Source organism: Dendrobates tinctorius, unplaced genomic scaffold, assembly GCF_039654945.1.
Source record: "Dendrobates tinctorius isolate UK_male_01 unplaced genomic scaffold, ASM3965494v1 ptg000013l, whole genome shotgun sequence".
Taxonomy (NCBI): Eukaryota; Metazoa; Chordata; class Amphibia; order Anura; family Dendrobatidae; genus Dendrobates; species Dendrobates tinctorius.
Genome location: NW_027361681.1, coordinates 3,745,442 through 3,759,914, shown reverse-complemented (window position 1 = coordinate 3,759,914; position 14,473 = coordinate 3,745,442). Strand labels below are relative to the sequence as shown.

Here is a 14,473-nt window from a genome sequence, read left to right as displayed (position 1 = left end):
ACATATTTTGGGTTCTATTTTCTCCTGTTACCCTTGTGAACAGGGCGAAAAGAACATTTTTGTAGGACTTTTTCTTTTTGTAATGGCTATATGTTATAAACTTGTATGAAGCTCCCTTGGGGGTTCAAGGTGCTCACCACACATCTAGATAAGTTCCATTAGGGGGCATATTTCAAAAATAGGGTCACTTGTGGGGGGGTTTCCACTGTTTAGGAACTTCGGGCTCTCCAAACGCAACATGGCGTCTGCTAATTATTCCAAAAAACTTTACATTCAAAAAGTCAAATTGCGCTCCTTTCCTTTCAAACCCTGCCGTGCACCCAGTGCTTTCCCCCACATATGGGATATCGGCATGCTCAGGAAAAATTGCACAACTAATTTTGTGATCCATTTTTTTCCTTTTACCTTTGCGAAAATAAAATACAAAAATTGTGTACATTTTAAAATTTGTGACAAAAAGTAAAATGTTTTTTTTCTTTCCACATTCCATTAATTCCTATATAGCACCTGAAGGGTTAATAAACTTCTTGAATGTGATTTTTGAGCACTGTGAGGGGTGCAGTTTTTAGAATGGTGTCACTTTTGGGTATAAACTGTCATATAGACCCCTCAAAGTGACCTCAAATGTGATGTGGTCCCTAGCAAAACCAAAAAAAAAAAAAAAGTTTTGGAAATTTTGACGGAAAAAATAAAAATTGCTGGTCAACTATTAGCCCTTGTAACTTCCTAACAAAAAAGTTTCAAAACTTGTGGTGATATAGACATTTGAGAAATGATATTTAACTATTTTGTGTGATAGGATTTAAGGGCAATAGGAATAAAAAGTTTGAAAATTGCCAAATTTCCAATTTTTTTTTACATAAACGCAAATCATATCAAACAAATGTTACCACTAACATGAAGTACAATATGTTACAAAAAACGTTCTCAGAATCAGTGGGAACCATTGAAGAGTTCCAGAGCTACAACCTCCTAAAGTGACACTGGTCAGAATTGTAAAAATTGGCCTGGTCAGGAAGGTGAAAACAAACTGGTGTGAAGGGGTTAATACCTATGCGGATCCATTGTGCCAAACGCTCCATCAGACAGGGTCTGGGTGCGAATTCAGCTTCTGAAAGCAGAGACCTTGAAACTGTGACCATCGCTGTCCTTTCTTGTTCCACAGTCCTTGAACAATTTCTGCAGTCAGATTGGAGACGATCGCCCTCTGTCCTTCTGTCACTTTAGTCCGAACTCAAAACTTTTGGCAACGGCGTGCTGGTAAGTGACTTATCGGTCGCAGACATGTGGGTTTGGCTCATCCGTAAGACAACAAGGTCTGACCCTACTGCACAATGGTTGCTATAACCTGCCATGGTTTACGCTTCACCCCTGGGATCCATAGTTTATATCCTGCACTGATAAAGATATCAAGCGTGGGTCCTTCTTACCGATCCCAGGAAAGCGTGCTTAAGTCCTCTGTTCTCCCATCAGGACCGACATTGAAGGAGTAACTGGACAATTGCCCAGGACCCTTGTGAAGGAGATGATTTCTTTAGACTAAAATCCCCCTTCAAAAGGGTGTTAACATGGCTACCGTATTTTATTTCAGAACGGCGTCACCCTCTGTCCATGTGTTGTCTGGTACTGTGAATCTGCCCCATTAAAATAAATAGAGCTGAGCTGCAGAAACATATACAACCCATAGTCAGGGGTGGCGCTGTCTTTAAAAGAAAACAGCAGTGTGTTTATCATTCTGGACAACCCCTTTAAGTCCAATTCTATGGGATGACCCCCCCCCCCATTGTGCTTATCGCTGCTTACTTTGGTGATTGTAGGTTTTTCTTCCCAGGAGCGGACTGTGCAAGCTTTGGTCAATTCCAGATTGTCAACCTGTACAGACCTTAAGAGGTAACTAGAGAGGGCAAAAGTGAGCGGAGCCGATAATTGTGTGGGAATAAGTAGGGATCTCCAGCTGCACCATGATGGGAGGTGTAGTTTTCCAAAGGGTTACAGATCCTGGTGTTACTGGACAGTAACCCCTTCACAGCCAGGTGATTCTCCTTTGTTTTGTTTTTTTCCTTCTTTTTCTAAGAGTCATAGCTTTTTCATTTTTCCATCCACATAACCGTATGAGGTCTTGTTTTTTGCCTGACAAGTTGTACTTTTAAATGACAACATTCATTTTAACATGTGATGCACAAGAAAGCAGGAAAAAATTCCCAAGCGCTTTGAAATTGGAAAAAAAAGTGCAATTTCTCATTTGTTTTTTGGTGGTTTTATTTACCATGGTCGCTATAAGGTAAAACTGACCCGGCAATCAGATTCTCCAGGTCAGTAGGATTACACAGATACCAAACATGTATAGTTTTGGAAATGTGTTAAATTTTGCTTGAGTCGCCACTCTCCGGGACCCTTAACACTTGTGATATTTTACCGTTTGAGGGGCTATTTTTTTGCATCTTGAGCTGCCGTTTCTTTGGATACTATTTTGAGGCACATACATTGTTTTGGTCCTCTTTTATTGCAAAGTGGCCAAAAAGACTTTTTTTTTTTTTTCACTGTTTACCTGTTTAGTGATTTGGTTTAACTTATTTTATATTTTGATCAGATTTTTACAAATGCAGCAATACCAATTGTGTATTGTCTGGTTTTTTTTTTTGGTTTTTTTTTTTTTTTTGTATGTCAAAAGGTTGTGAATGGGTTAAGGAGACAATGGTTGGGTTAATACAATGGTTTTTTTTTTTTTTTTTTTTTTCTTCCTCCAGGACACAACACAAATGTAGGCGCCATTGTGTTTCACCCTAAGTCCACGCTGTCACTGGATGAGAAGGATGTGAATCTGGCATCCTGCGCTGCGGACGGTTCTGTCAAACTGTGGAACCTGGAAAGGTGAGAAACCAGCCTGTCCACATGGCCTGCAGCTTGGGAGACTCTGGGATTACCGCCTGTTGTGGGGGTCAGCAAGTACGGGATTTGCTGCATCTTACAGGAATCTCCTCTCATAGTAGAATCTTCATGGTTTATTAACGAGCAGGAGGAGAGCAATAAAATATTCCTGGTGCAAAACTGGCTGAGATTTCAGATCATTCATTGTGCATCCAGAAAACCCTCCAGAACCCCATCCCGTATCCACGCGTTCCCATGTTTTTCCTGCATGTTTTCTTCACTTCTGTCCTGCTCATCACTATTGTGTTGTGAGTGAGGGTCTCCCCAGGGGCTCACGTTAGTGCTGTAATCTGCCTTGGGCATAGCTCCTGCCTCTGGGAATTATTTACTATCATTTGTTTTCCAAGGCACTAACATGATTTCACCAAAATGCAGCCCCAAAGATCTGCCTCCTGTTGTGCAGCTGTGCCGGACATAAAGCCATGTAGCTGTGCTGGAATCCGCTGAAGTTTTGAAGCAGAATCTCTACAAATCTTTCTAAAAAAAGAAGAAAAAAAAAAGAAAAAAAAACCTTTCTTTATCGCTTCATTGGGGGACACAGATTACCATGGGTGTATGCTGCTAGGAGGCTGACACTATGCAAAAACAAGAAAATTAGCTCCTCCTCGGCAGTATACACCCAACGACAGGCACCAAGTACCTCAGTTTGTGCTTCCGCATCTAACCAATTTTCTTTTAGGTTTTGTGTGTGTATATAAATCTTTTCCCATTTTATTTTCCAGATTCTACACCGGGAAACGGGGTAAATGTTCACCCTGCTTTCCCATATCATGCGGCTGAGCGAGCAATGTGGTGTTACCCACATCGAAACTCTCAGGACCGCAGGCAGGACCCTTTCCCTGTCACCCTCGGGTGCTACGGGCTGACTTCAGGTGGCGGGTCCTAGCCAATTCCCCTCCTCACCCCTCTCCCGGGACAGGGCTGAGAGGAAGACGGCAGTCACCGGCGGTGACTATCCCTTGCAGGCAGAAAGGTTTGGCGCCGTCTTCTGCACTATTCAGAGAGAGTGCGGGGCAGAGGACATTCATTCCCAGCAGCACCCCCTCATTGCGGGCCCCTGCGGTCATCCTCTTCAGGAAGCATGTGGACGTCAGGTAAGCAGCCTAAAGGGCTACGATCAGTCCCATGCACGCTCCTTACAGCCTGGTAGCAGAGTCTCCTTTGAATTTCCCACCCACTCTCTGCAGCCGCGCGCCTCTCTGCAGCCGCGCGCCTCTCTGCAGCCGCGCGCCTCTCTGCAGCCGCGCGCCTCTCTGCAGCCGCGCGCCTCTCTGCAGCCGCGCGCCTTTCAGCTCCCACACCGGGTGCCCTTCCCTGAAGCAGCAGGCAGCGGGGCCTCTCTCCCTTACCTCCCTCATCCACCGCGGCATTACGGGCTCATCGCGCCAGGATCAGGGCTCCGGGGGCAGAAACAGGCGCGGTGCTGATTTTACTTTCACTTTCTGTTCTGCTCCGGTGCGCGCCCGCTGCAGAGCGCGCGCTTTGTTGGCGCCATTCCTCAGCCCGTCACAGGATTGGGCTCTGTTCACGGATCCTCTCTCTCCTTATGACCCCCCACCCGCAGGTCACAGCCAATCGCGCAGCGCTGCCGCCCATCTCTAAGGTCCTGCGCCTCTCTGATTCCTCGTGTGAGACACGCCAGGGATCTCAGCTTGGGGGACACTTCTGCTGTTCTGCTGCACATCAGATAACGGTGCTGGTGACGGTAGGCTCTCTTTTTTCTGAGCCCCTAATTTTAGCTCCCGCAGCAGTACTGCCTATTCAGATACTGGCCGCAGTAATTCTGCAGTCCTTGCATATGTCCAACCCTGCAGGGGCGCCTTACCCTAGACCCACCGCTACCCACTACGCCTGCGCGCGCTGCAAAAAGAAGTGGGCGTCAGGTCAGTTGTCTCCCTTCTGCCCATCCTGCAGTCCTTCCGCGATGTCTGCCCCACCGGAGCACCCCGAGTTCCGGGATGAGCGCAACCCCCCTCCTCCAGAGTGGGCTGCTGCAATGTCTCTCAGTCCCTGGTCCAGGTCTTGGAACGACTTCCGCAACTATCTTCAGCCACCTGTGCTCCGACCGCCTCTCACGGTGAGTCGTCTGCACCTGACCGCATCCTCCACAGGGACAGGCCGGGTAGGATTGCTAGGAAGCGCGTTATCTCTAGCTCGTCTTCCAGCTCACAAGGTCCGTCCGCTCCAGCCAGGCTGCTTTCCTCGTCTCCCTCATCAGAAAACGACCTTAGGTCAGACAATGTCTCTCAATCGGGATCTGACTCAGACGTAGATAACATGTCCAAGACTCAGGACATGGTCGATAGTCTCATATCGGCCATTTTCAAAACGCTCGAAATAAAGGCAGATAAAGCTCCTCTTCAGGACGGCTCCGTCCCCTTTAAAAGAGCGAAACCTTCCTCCCGAACCTTTCCTAACCACAAAGAGTTCGCGACCACTTTATCCAAACACTGGGAGCCCCCTGACAAGCGCTTCTCAGGCCGCAGGTACTTAGACGTCCTGTATCCATTCGATGCGGACCTTCTTACAAAATGGACGAAAGCTCCCGAAGTGGACCCACCAGTTTCTCGTCTATTCCTTGAAGCATCCGGCGCCTCTTTCTGCCCTATTTTTGCTTCTGCCTGGGTGGCAAAAGTCATTTCAGCTTGGGCAAAAATTCTTCACAGGGGCATTCTGTCGTCTGCCCCTCAGGACGAGTTGGCAGATCTGGCAGACCAAATTAATCATGCGGGTAAATACCTTTTGGCCGCCGCGTTAGATGCGGCCAGGTGTGTAGCAAGAGCTAACAGCAACATAGTAGCTGTACGCTGTATTCTTTGGTTGAAGTCTTGGAGTGCGATTACCACCTCCAAGAAGTCGCTCACTAACCTGGCATTTCACGGCTCTAGACTCTGTCGCCAAGCTGGATCAGAATAATCTCTGATGCCACAGGTGGCAAAAGTACCTCTCTTCCCCAGTCTCGGCCTAGACTTTTTTTCAACAGAAAGGCTCCGCGGCCGTTTAGGTCCTTTCGTCCCTTCCCTTCAGCAGAAGGATCATCCCAGCAGGACCGGCTATCTGTCTCCAGAGATCGCAGAAAACCATCTTATACACACGCTCCTCGCTGGAGATCGAGATGCCAACCCTCCAGGTCCTCAGGCTCCCGTTCCGGTAGATTTTCCTCAAAGTGACGGGTCACCCCCACCTGGAAATTCTTCCAGGGCGGGAGGCATACTTTCCTCTTTCATGGACGCATGGCTGTCTGTTGTTGACGACGCTTGGGTCAGGGAAATCATGTCCGGATACATATCAAATTCCCCCCCTCCCCCCCAAACAGGCGCTTCTTCCTGTCGCGATCACCAAGACAGCAGTCCCAAATTCCAGGGTTTTTTCAAGCCGTTTCCTCCCTTCTTTCCGCCGGAGTTATCGTCCCCGTTCCTTCAAACGAACGGTTTTCAGGGTTCTACTTGAATCTTTTCGTAGTTCCCAAAAAAGGCTCCCTTCGTCCAATCTTGGACCTCAAGTTGCTCAACCGCCACGTAAGGATCCTCCACTTCAAGATGGAGTCCCTGCGCTCGGTGATGGCCTCAATGGAACCCGGGGAGTTTCTCTGTTCTGTGGACATACAGGATGCATATCTTCACATTCCTGTGTGTTTGCAACATCAGAGATATCGCCGCTTTGCGATTCAGGTGAACCACTATCAGTTCACGGCCCTCCCCTTCGGCCTAGCTTCCGCTTCCCGGGTATTTACGAAGGTGATGGCTACAGTCATGGCTATTCTTCGCTCCAGGGGGATTCTCATCATCCCTTATCTGGACGACCTCTTGATCAAGGGCTCGTCCCGCCAAGACTGTCTTCAGATAAGCCTGAATACTTTCGGCCGCCTCGGATGGATAGTCAACAAAGAGAAGTCCATCCTGCACCCTGCTCAGCGTCTGACGTTTCTGGGCATGGAATTCGACACGAATCGAGCCCGGGTGTTTCTTCCGAAGGACAAATTTTCGGCTCTTTGCAAGGGAATCCGATCCATAAAACGCTCAGAGCCCATTCCCCTTCGGTCCTGCATGAGGGTCCCGGGAAAGATGATAGCTTCCATGGAAGCAGTGCCTTTCGCACAATTTCATACTCGCCCTCTCCAGCAGTTCATCCTTTCAGTCTGGGACAAGACCTCACTTTCTCTGGACCTTCCCATTCTCCTTCTGCTCAGAGTAAGGCAATTGCTGACTTGGTGGACATTTGCGGCGTCAGTTCTCCAGGGAAGGTCCTTTCTTCCGCCTCAGTGGCAAGTCATCACCACCGATGCCAGTCTCCTAGGATGGGGGGCGGTTTTCCAGTGGAAAACGGCCCAAGGGCGCTGGAACACCCAGGAGACTCTTCTTCCCATCAACCTTCTGGAAATCAGAGCAATTTTTCTTGCTCTCCTCCGTTGGCAGCCTCTCCTCGTAGGCAAACCAGTCCGCAGTCAATCAGACAACGCCACGGCCGTGGCATACATTAACCACCAGGGCGGTACTCACAGCAAGCAGGTAATGTCAGAAGTGGCAAAGATACTGTGTTGGGCAGAGCGTCACGTTCCGGCGATCTCCGCCGTTCACATTCCAGGGGTGGAGATTTGGGCAGCCGACTTCCTAAGTCGCCAGGGTCTAGTGTCAGGCGAATGGTCCCTTCACCCCTCGGTCTTCAATCAGATATGCCAGCGTTGGGGCATCCCGGACGTCGACCTCATGGCATCTCGGATGAACAACAAAGTTCCTCTCTTCGTAGCCAGGTCAAGGGATCCTCTAGCCGTCGGTTGCGACGCCCTGGTGTTTCCGTGGTCCCAGTTCCGACTGCCTTAACTGTTTCCTCCCCTTGCCCTGATCCCAAGGGTAGTCAAGAAGATAGTCAGAAGGCATCCCAGTAATCCTGGTGGCTCCAGACTGGCCAAGACCATCTTGGTATGCGGAGTTGGTGAATATGCTCGCGGACGTCCCCTGGAGGCGTCCAGATCTTCTCTCTCAAGGCCCCCTTTACCACCAGAATTCTCAGCCTCTGAGTTTAACGGCATGGCCGTTGAGGCCGCGATTCTGAGAGAATCAGGTTTTTCCAGCAGGGTCATTCAAACCATGATTGGAGCTAGGAAACCAGCCTCCTCCCGCATTTACCATAGGTACTGGAAGGCTTTTTTCCAATGGTGCGACGATAACGATGTCTTTCCATTATCATTCTCCATTCCATCCATACTTGGTTTTCTCCAGTCTGGTTTGGATGCGGGCCTGTCCCTCGGTACCCTCAAAGGCCAGGTATCTGCTCTGGCGATTCTCTTCCAGAAGGATCTGGCCTCCTTACCGCAGGTGAAGACCTTTTCTCAGGAGTCGTTCATGTGGCTCCTTCTCATCATTCTCCGATAGATCCGTGGGATCTCAATCTGGTTCTTGGCGCTCTCTAAAAGGCCCTGTTCGAACCTATCTAGGACATTCCTCTGTCCCTTCTTTCATGGAAGATGGCTTTTCTAATCGCCATTACATCCATCAGGAGGGTTTCTGAACTGGCGGCTTTATCCTGTCGTTCCACGTACGTAATCCTCCACCAGGATAAGGTCGTTCTCAGGCCAATTCCTTCCTTCCAAAAGTGGTATCCCCGTTCCACATTAGCGAGGATATCGTTCTTCCCTCGTTTTGTGCTGCGCCTGCTCGCCCTCTGGAAAAGTCGCTCCACAAACTGGATGTAGTGAGAGCATTGCGGGTCTACCTTGCCAGGACCGCTTCGTTTCGCCAATCCGATTCCCTGCTTGTCATCTCTGAAGGTTGCCGGAAAGGGCTTCCGGCATCAAAATCCACAATCGCTCGCTGGATTCGTTCTACCATTCTGGAAAAACGGCCCCCTCTGGGAGTGAGAGCGCACTCCTCCCGGGCTGTAGGGGCTCCTTGGGCTGTGCGTCACCAGGCTTCGGCATTACAACTTTGTAGAGCCGCAACCCGGTCGTCTTTGCACACCTTCGCGAGGTTCCACAGGGTTCATACCCAGGCCTCGTCTGATGCAGTTTTTGGTAGTAAGGTTCTGCAGGCGGCGGTAGCACATCGACCAACCTGAGCTCTTCCTCCTTTCGTTCCTTTATTGCTTTTCCCACCCTCGGGACTGCTTTGGAACGTCCCATGGTAATCTGTGTCCCCCAATGAAGCGATAAAGAAAGAGGGATTTTGGGTTCTTTCCATAAAATCTTTCTTGGAGCCTTCATTGGGGGACAACGCACCCTCCCTGTTTAAGTTGGACCGTGTTGGCTCTTTGAGTCCCCTGTTTGGTTGGTACATATGTTGAAGAGTTTTTTGGTTGCTTCTCCTACTGCTTTCTCACCAACTGAGGTACTTGGTGCCTGTCGGTGGGTGTATACTGCCAGGGAGGAGCTAATTTTCTTGTTTTTGCATAGTGTCAGCCTCCTAGCAGCCGCAGCATACACACATGGTAATCTGTGTCCCCCAATGAAAGCTCCAAGAAAGAGATTTTACGGTAAGAACCCAAAATCCCTCTTTTTCGTCTAAGTTTCTGCTCTGAAAACCTAACAAAAGGACTTGATGTGCACAGATGCCTATTCATGTACTATTTTTCTGCACACTTCTCGCATATTTTCCAGACAAGGTTCTTCTGTATCAACCTTGTGACTTATGTGGCCGGCCCCCCAATATGTACTACACAAAAAAGAAAAAAATAGGGCCTGCGTACCTTGGGTATTAAATTAATGTACAGGTGCACAAATATGTTATGTCGCCAATACACTACCATATACATACATGAAGCATTAGAACACTGTGACTAATTAAAGGGAACCTGTAACCAGCCTCCGTTCTGAACTGAAAGAGAAGAAAAATAAGGTTTATTATACTCACCCGGCTTTTGGCGGTCCGGCCCGATTGGTGTCGCAGGTCCGGGTCTGGCTCCTCCCATCTTCTTGCGATGCCACCCTCTTGCTTGCTTCCTCGCTCCCAGCATTACGCTCCTGCGCAGGTGTACTTCTCTGCCCTGTTGAGGGCAGAACAAAGTACTGCAGGTGCCAGCAAAGGTCAGAGGCCCTGCGCACTGCAGAACTTTGCTCTGCCCTCAACAGGGCAGAGAAGTACGCCTGCGCAGACGTGCGATGCCAGGAGCGAGGAAGCAAGCAGCAGGGCGGCATCGCAAGATGGCAGGCGCCGGACCCGGACCCCCTCCCCCAGGTGAGTATAGCAAAACTTATTTTTCTTATCTTGCAGGTCGGACTGGGGGCTTATATACAGCATTATAGAATCCTGTAGATAAGCCCTGAAAGGCAGCAGCCACATCTTATAGTGGCCAAAACAAGTGCACTTTAATACATGAACTCCAAAACAGCCTCATTCATTAGTCGCAGTGTGCTGACATATCGTGTGTATGGTAGTGATGTGGCCACATAGCGTCTTTGTGCACCTGTGCATTAATTTAATACCAAAGGTATTAAAGGTCCTATTTATCTTTTATGTATAGTACATATTGGGGGGTTGGGTGGTGGCCCCCTCCAGGGTTCAGCACCCATGTCCACCTATCTTCCTCAAATAAGGTTTCAATTGAGAGCTACTGTATGCCTGGTTTCCTTTTCACACCTCGTTCACATGAGGCTATTTTGGCTCCTAGAAAGGCAAGATATTTAGTGTTTAGAGACTGTCAATATGAAAAGGTCACCTTGACGTGGTTGGATGGCTTTTGCATTCTTTGATCAAAAACTGCTAAGTAACTTTACGTTTTTAATGTTTTTCTGCAATATTGGAGTTTTTGTATTCAGTTGCTTTGTGCTGACGTATCGTGTATGTATGTGTCTGTATATTGGCCACTTAGTGTTTTCTTGCACCTGTAGATTAATACTTGAGGTTTGCGGGTCCTATTTTTTTGTTTTTGTGCACTGTCTTTGTGCTCCCTATGGAGCAGGCTTTTCTCACTTCTCACCATGCGTTTCCTGTAGACCTTATGAAGCAGAATCTTTTCCTCTACACTGTCCTTGTGTACCTCCTCACTATAGGGCAGGCTCTATTCCTGCACTGTCCTTGTGCCCACTAAAGAGCAGGCTTTTCTCCAGTGGCCCCTATAGTGCAGTTTCTTCTCCCCTATCCCCATGTGTCTCCTGTAAACCATATTCTGCAGGCTCTTCTATGGGACTGCAGGGGCAACGTGCTGTCACTCTGGGCCTCCTGTGACCCCTTTATCAGTGTGTTATACATTCCTTGCACAGTTAAGGCCTCTTTCACACTTCCGTTTTTTACAATCAGTCACAATCCGCCAGGTTTTGAAAAAAAACTGATCCTCAAAATTTTTTTGAGGATCCGTTTTTTTCCCATTGACTTGCATTAATGGCGGATTGTGACGGATTACTGTCCGTTGCATCCGTTTTTTGTGAGGATCCGCCAAAAGTTGCTGTCCGTCGCCATCATCAAAAATTTCAAAACGGAGCTTGTAACGTTTTTTTCTCTGGCGGATCCTGCAAACACTGATTTAACCCGAATTTCTTTCTGGGTCTCTCTCTCTCTCTCTCTCTCTCTCTCTCTCGCGATTCCTTTAAATTTCTTCATTTTCAGGATCCGTCTGAAAACGGATCCTGTGCCATCCGTTCACATCAGTTGAGAACGGATCCGCTTGTCCGCCTTTTTGGCGGATTATAACTGATGCAAAAAACTGAAGTGTGAAAGAGGCCTTACTCCCTAGACAATATTTTCCTCTCTGTCCCAATATGCAGATTGCAGGGGCCCCTCAGGACATAGAAGGGTTAGCTTCCTGAGCCCCTTGGTCTTGTGGAGCACACCTGGCTTCTCCCTGGAGCTATGAACTCAATAATGGGGGGCTTATATTGTTGAGCAGCTTTTAGGAGCAGCTGATCTGATAATGGAGCAGGAACCTTTTAATAAGCGGCTTTAGTTTGTCTTCTTCCTGAAGAGCAGCGAGCGCGGCCTATGTAATATGGCTGGTGGCCCCTGCTCTCATTACTCGGTGATTAGCTGCATGATGAGTATTTATCTTGCTCTTCGTCATTAAGTCATACTACTTCAGTCTCTGAAGAGGTAATTAATGCCGTTTCTGGAGACGGGAGCCGTCGTCGTGGTGAATGATCCCTGCGGGGAATACATATCACACTCTACCTGCGGACTCTGCAGTCGTGTGAGCCCCCATCTCTCATATCCCCCAAAGAGATGTGGGAATCGCGCGCACACACCGACTCTGGGGGTGACCCTATAGCTAAGTAGATCCGTTCTATGATTAGTTTGGATCTGCAGACTTGAACGCTAAACTGCTCCGACAACCTGCTCTGGAAGTTTATTTTGTGATGTTGTCGGGGCTCCACCAGGGGGAGCACACTGGATAATGAGTATACATTGCCATAGTACAGTAAGCTCCTCCTAGTGGTGACACTGGTGAGCTACAATGTTATAATCTTTATGCAGGGAAATAGAGCGCCAACTGCAGTATGTGGTGTGCAAGGTGCAATACCCCTTACAATATCAATGATGGCCCCTGGTAATCACATACTGACTTTTATAGAAATACCAGCTCTCCTCTAATGGATCCAGTGATCATTTTGTCTTTTCCTGCAGCGATGAACCCGTTGCAGATATTGAGGGACACACAGTGAGGGTGGCGCGAGTGACATGGCATCCATCTGGGCGGTTTTTGGGCACCACATGGTATGTACAATTTGTGTGCAACTCTATAAGGAGACGGCATTTTATTCTTTAACCCTTCGCTATCTCTTTAGTTATGACAAGTCCTGGCGCTTGTGGGACTTGGAAGCACAAGAGGAAATTCTGCATCAGGAGGGTCACAGTAAAGGGGTGTACGACCTCTCTTTCCACCTGGACGGCTCCCTGGCTGGCACTGGGTAAGGAGCAATGAGAATATTATCGCTGCTGTTAAGGGTGGGGGTCTTTACTTATGTTTACGGGGTCTGCTGGGAGTTGTAGTTTCTCAACAGCTGGACAACTACTTACAGTCATGGCTGCTTTATTGTGGTCAGCAACCTGTGGCTCTCCAGCTTTGTGAAACTACAGCTCCCAGCAAACCCATCCTGTGTAGAGGATGATGCGGGTACTTGTTGAAGTTCTGCTATTTGTACTTTTACATGTTTGTTTTTTTTTTTTTTCTTTCTCTCCTTTCTCACCCAATACAGAGGTCTGGACGCCTTTGGGCGAGTGTGGGATCTGCGGACCGGCCGCTGTATTATGTTCCTAGAAGGGCACCTGAAAGAAATCTACAGCATTAACTTCTCTCCTAATGGGTATGATGATGGGAATTGTCAGCGGATCGAGACAATTCCTTTTATCCAGACTTGCATGAAGGACATTGCAGTATAAAAACATGAAATCTGCTGCTGCTATTGACCACATGATTCTTTCTGCTTTATCTTGAGGTTCCAGATTATCAGATGGTGGATTAAAGGAATTCAGACAAGATGGTTATTGGTACCCCTTCACGTTTTGCTCTTTTCTGTGTCAGGTTTCATATTGCTACCGGCAGTGGGGACAACACCTGTAAAGTTTGGGACCTCCGGCAGCGGCGCTGCATCTACACCATCCCGGCTCACCAGAACCTGGTCAGCGCTGTGCGGTTCCAGCGTAAGTTTATGGGATTTTGGGGGATTTTTTTATTGCAGCAGAGAAGATATGTGGCAGTAGGCTTACAGCACATGGTGGGAATCGTAGTTTGCAGTGCTTAAGGATACATGCTGCAGGTTTTCATACATACCCTTAGCATTGCAAAAATACAACACGGGTCATACCCTGCTAACCTCAAAGCAATGCATGATTGGAAAATCATCAGTGAGCTCATTTCTACGCTATATGTGTATAGGGGCAGATTGGTGCAGCTGATGAGTCCTGTTCTGCAACATCTACTAGTTATTCCTGGCCAAGATGTGGTGTTGGTTCACATAAGGCACATACCCTGTACCCACCTCTACTGTAGAGGACACTAGACTACATAACACTGTAAGCCGGGCTCAAGTTTCAGCCATGTTTAGCCCATAGATGCTACTTAAGAGGGTAAGTTTGTGGGTTATCTGCACAGACCCATAGGTAAGGGATGACATTGCAGCCACCACTAGTGGGAGCAACCTGTAAACTCCAATGTGTGCACAGGCTCCCTCTAGTGGTGGCTGTAGCTGTCCAGATTTATTATCTAACACTAAGCAATCAACATGTCCTGTTTTTCCTCTAAGTACATAACACCCCCTTCTATTACAGCCACAAATGGACAATACCTGCTGACCGGCGCTTATGACAACACCGCCAAAGTCTGGACGCACCCGCTGTGGTCTCCACTAAAGACACTTGCTGGTCACGAGGGGAAAGTGATGGGTGTGGACATATCCTCAGACGGAGAACTCATAGCCACCTGCTCCTACGACAGAACTTTTAAGCTTTGGATGGTGGAATAAGATAAAAGATTTAAACCAATGAACATTAACCCAGCTTCTGATATGCTAGTAACTGTAGTTCTGGAGCAACTAGCACAAGCCAGGTTGCAGTTTAGGAAGTGAAATGTCTACATTTATGTGTATATTTTTTATGCTTCTAAAATAAATGTTTATTACATA

General features: G+C 48.0%; 1 protein-coding gene across 2 annotated transcripts in view; it reads left to right on the top strand.

Annotated features, from left to right (window-relative positions):
- The window catches only part of PRPF4 (pre-mRNA splicing tri-snRNP complex factor PRPF4), a 26,624-nt gene extending 12,151 nt beyond the window's left edge, over positions 1-14,473 (top strand). For both annotated transcript variants that reach the window (XM_073558287.1, XM_073558286.1), the window contains exons 7-14: positions 1,166-1,260; positions 1,832-1,890; positions 2,748-2,871; positions 12,477-12,566; positions 12,638-12,760; positions 13,049-13,156; positions 13,375-13,493; positions 14,121-14,473. In XM_073558287.1, coding sequence (XP_073414388.1) covers positions 1,166-1,260; positions 1,832-1,890; positions 2,748-2,871; positions 12,477-12,566; positions 12,638-12,760; positions 13,049-13,156; positions 13,375-13,493; positions 14,121-14,314 — 912 coding nt within the window. In that variant the 3' untranslated portion in view covers positions 14,315-14,473. The remainder of the gene's footprint in view (positions 1-1,165; positions 1,261-1,831; positions 1,891-2,747; positions 2,872-12,476; positions 12,567-12,637; positions 12,761-13,048; positions 13,157-13,374; positions 13,494-14,120) is intronic.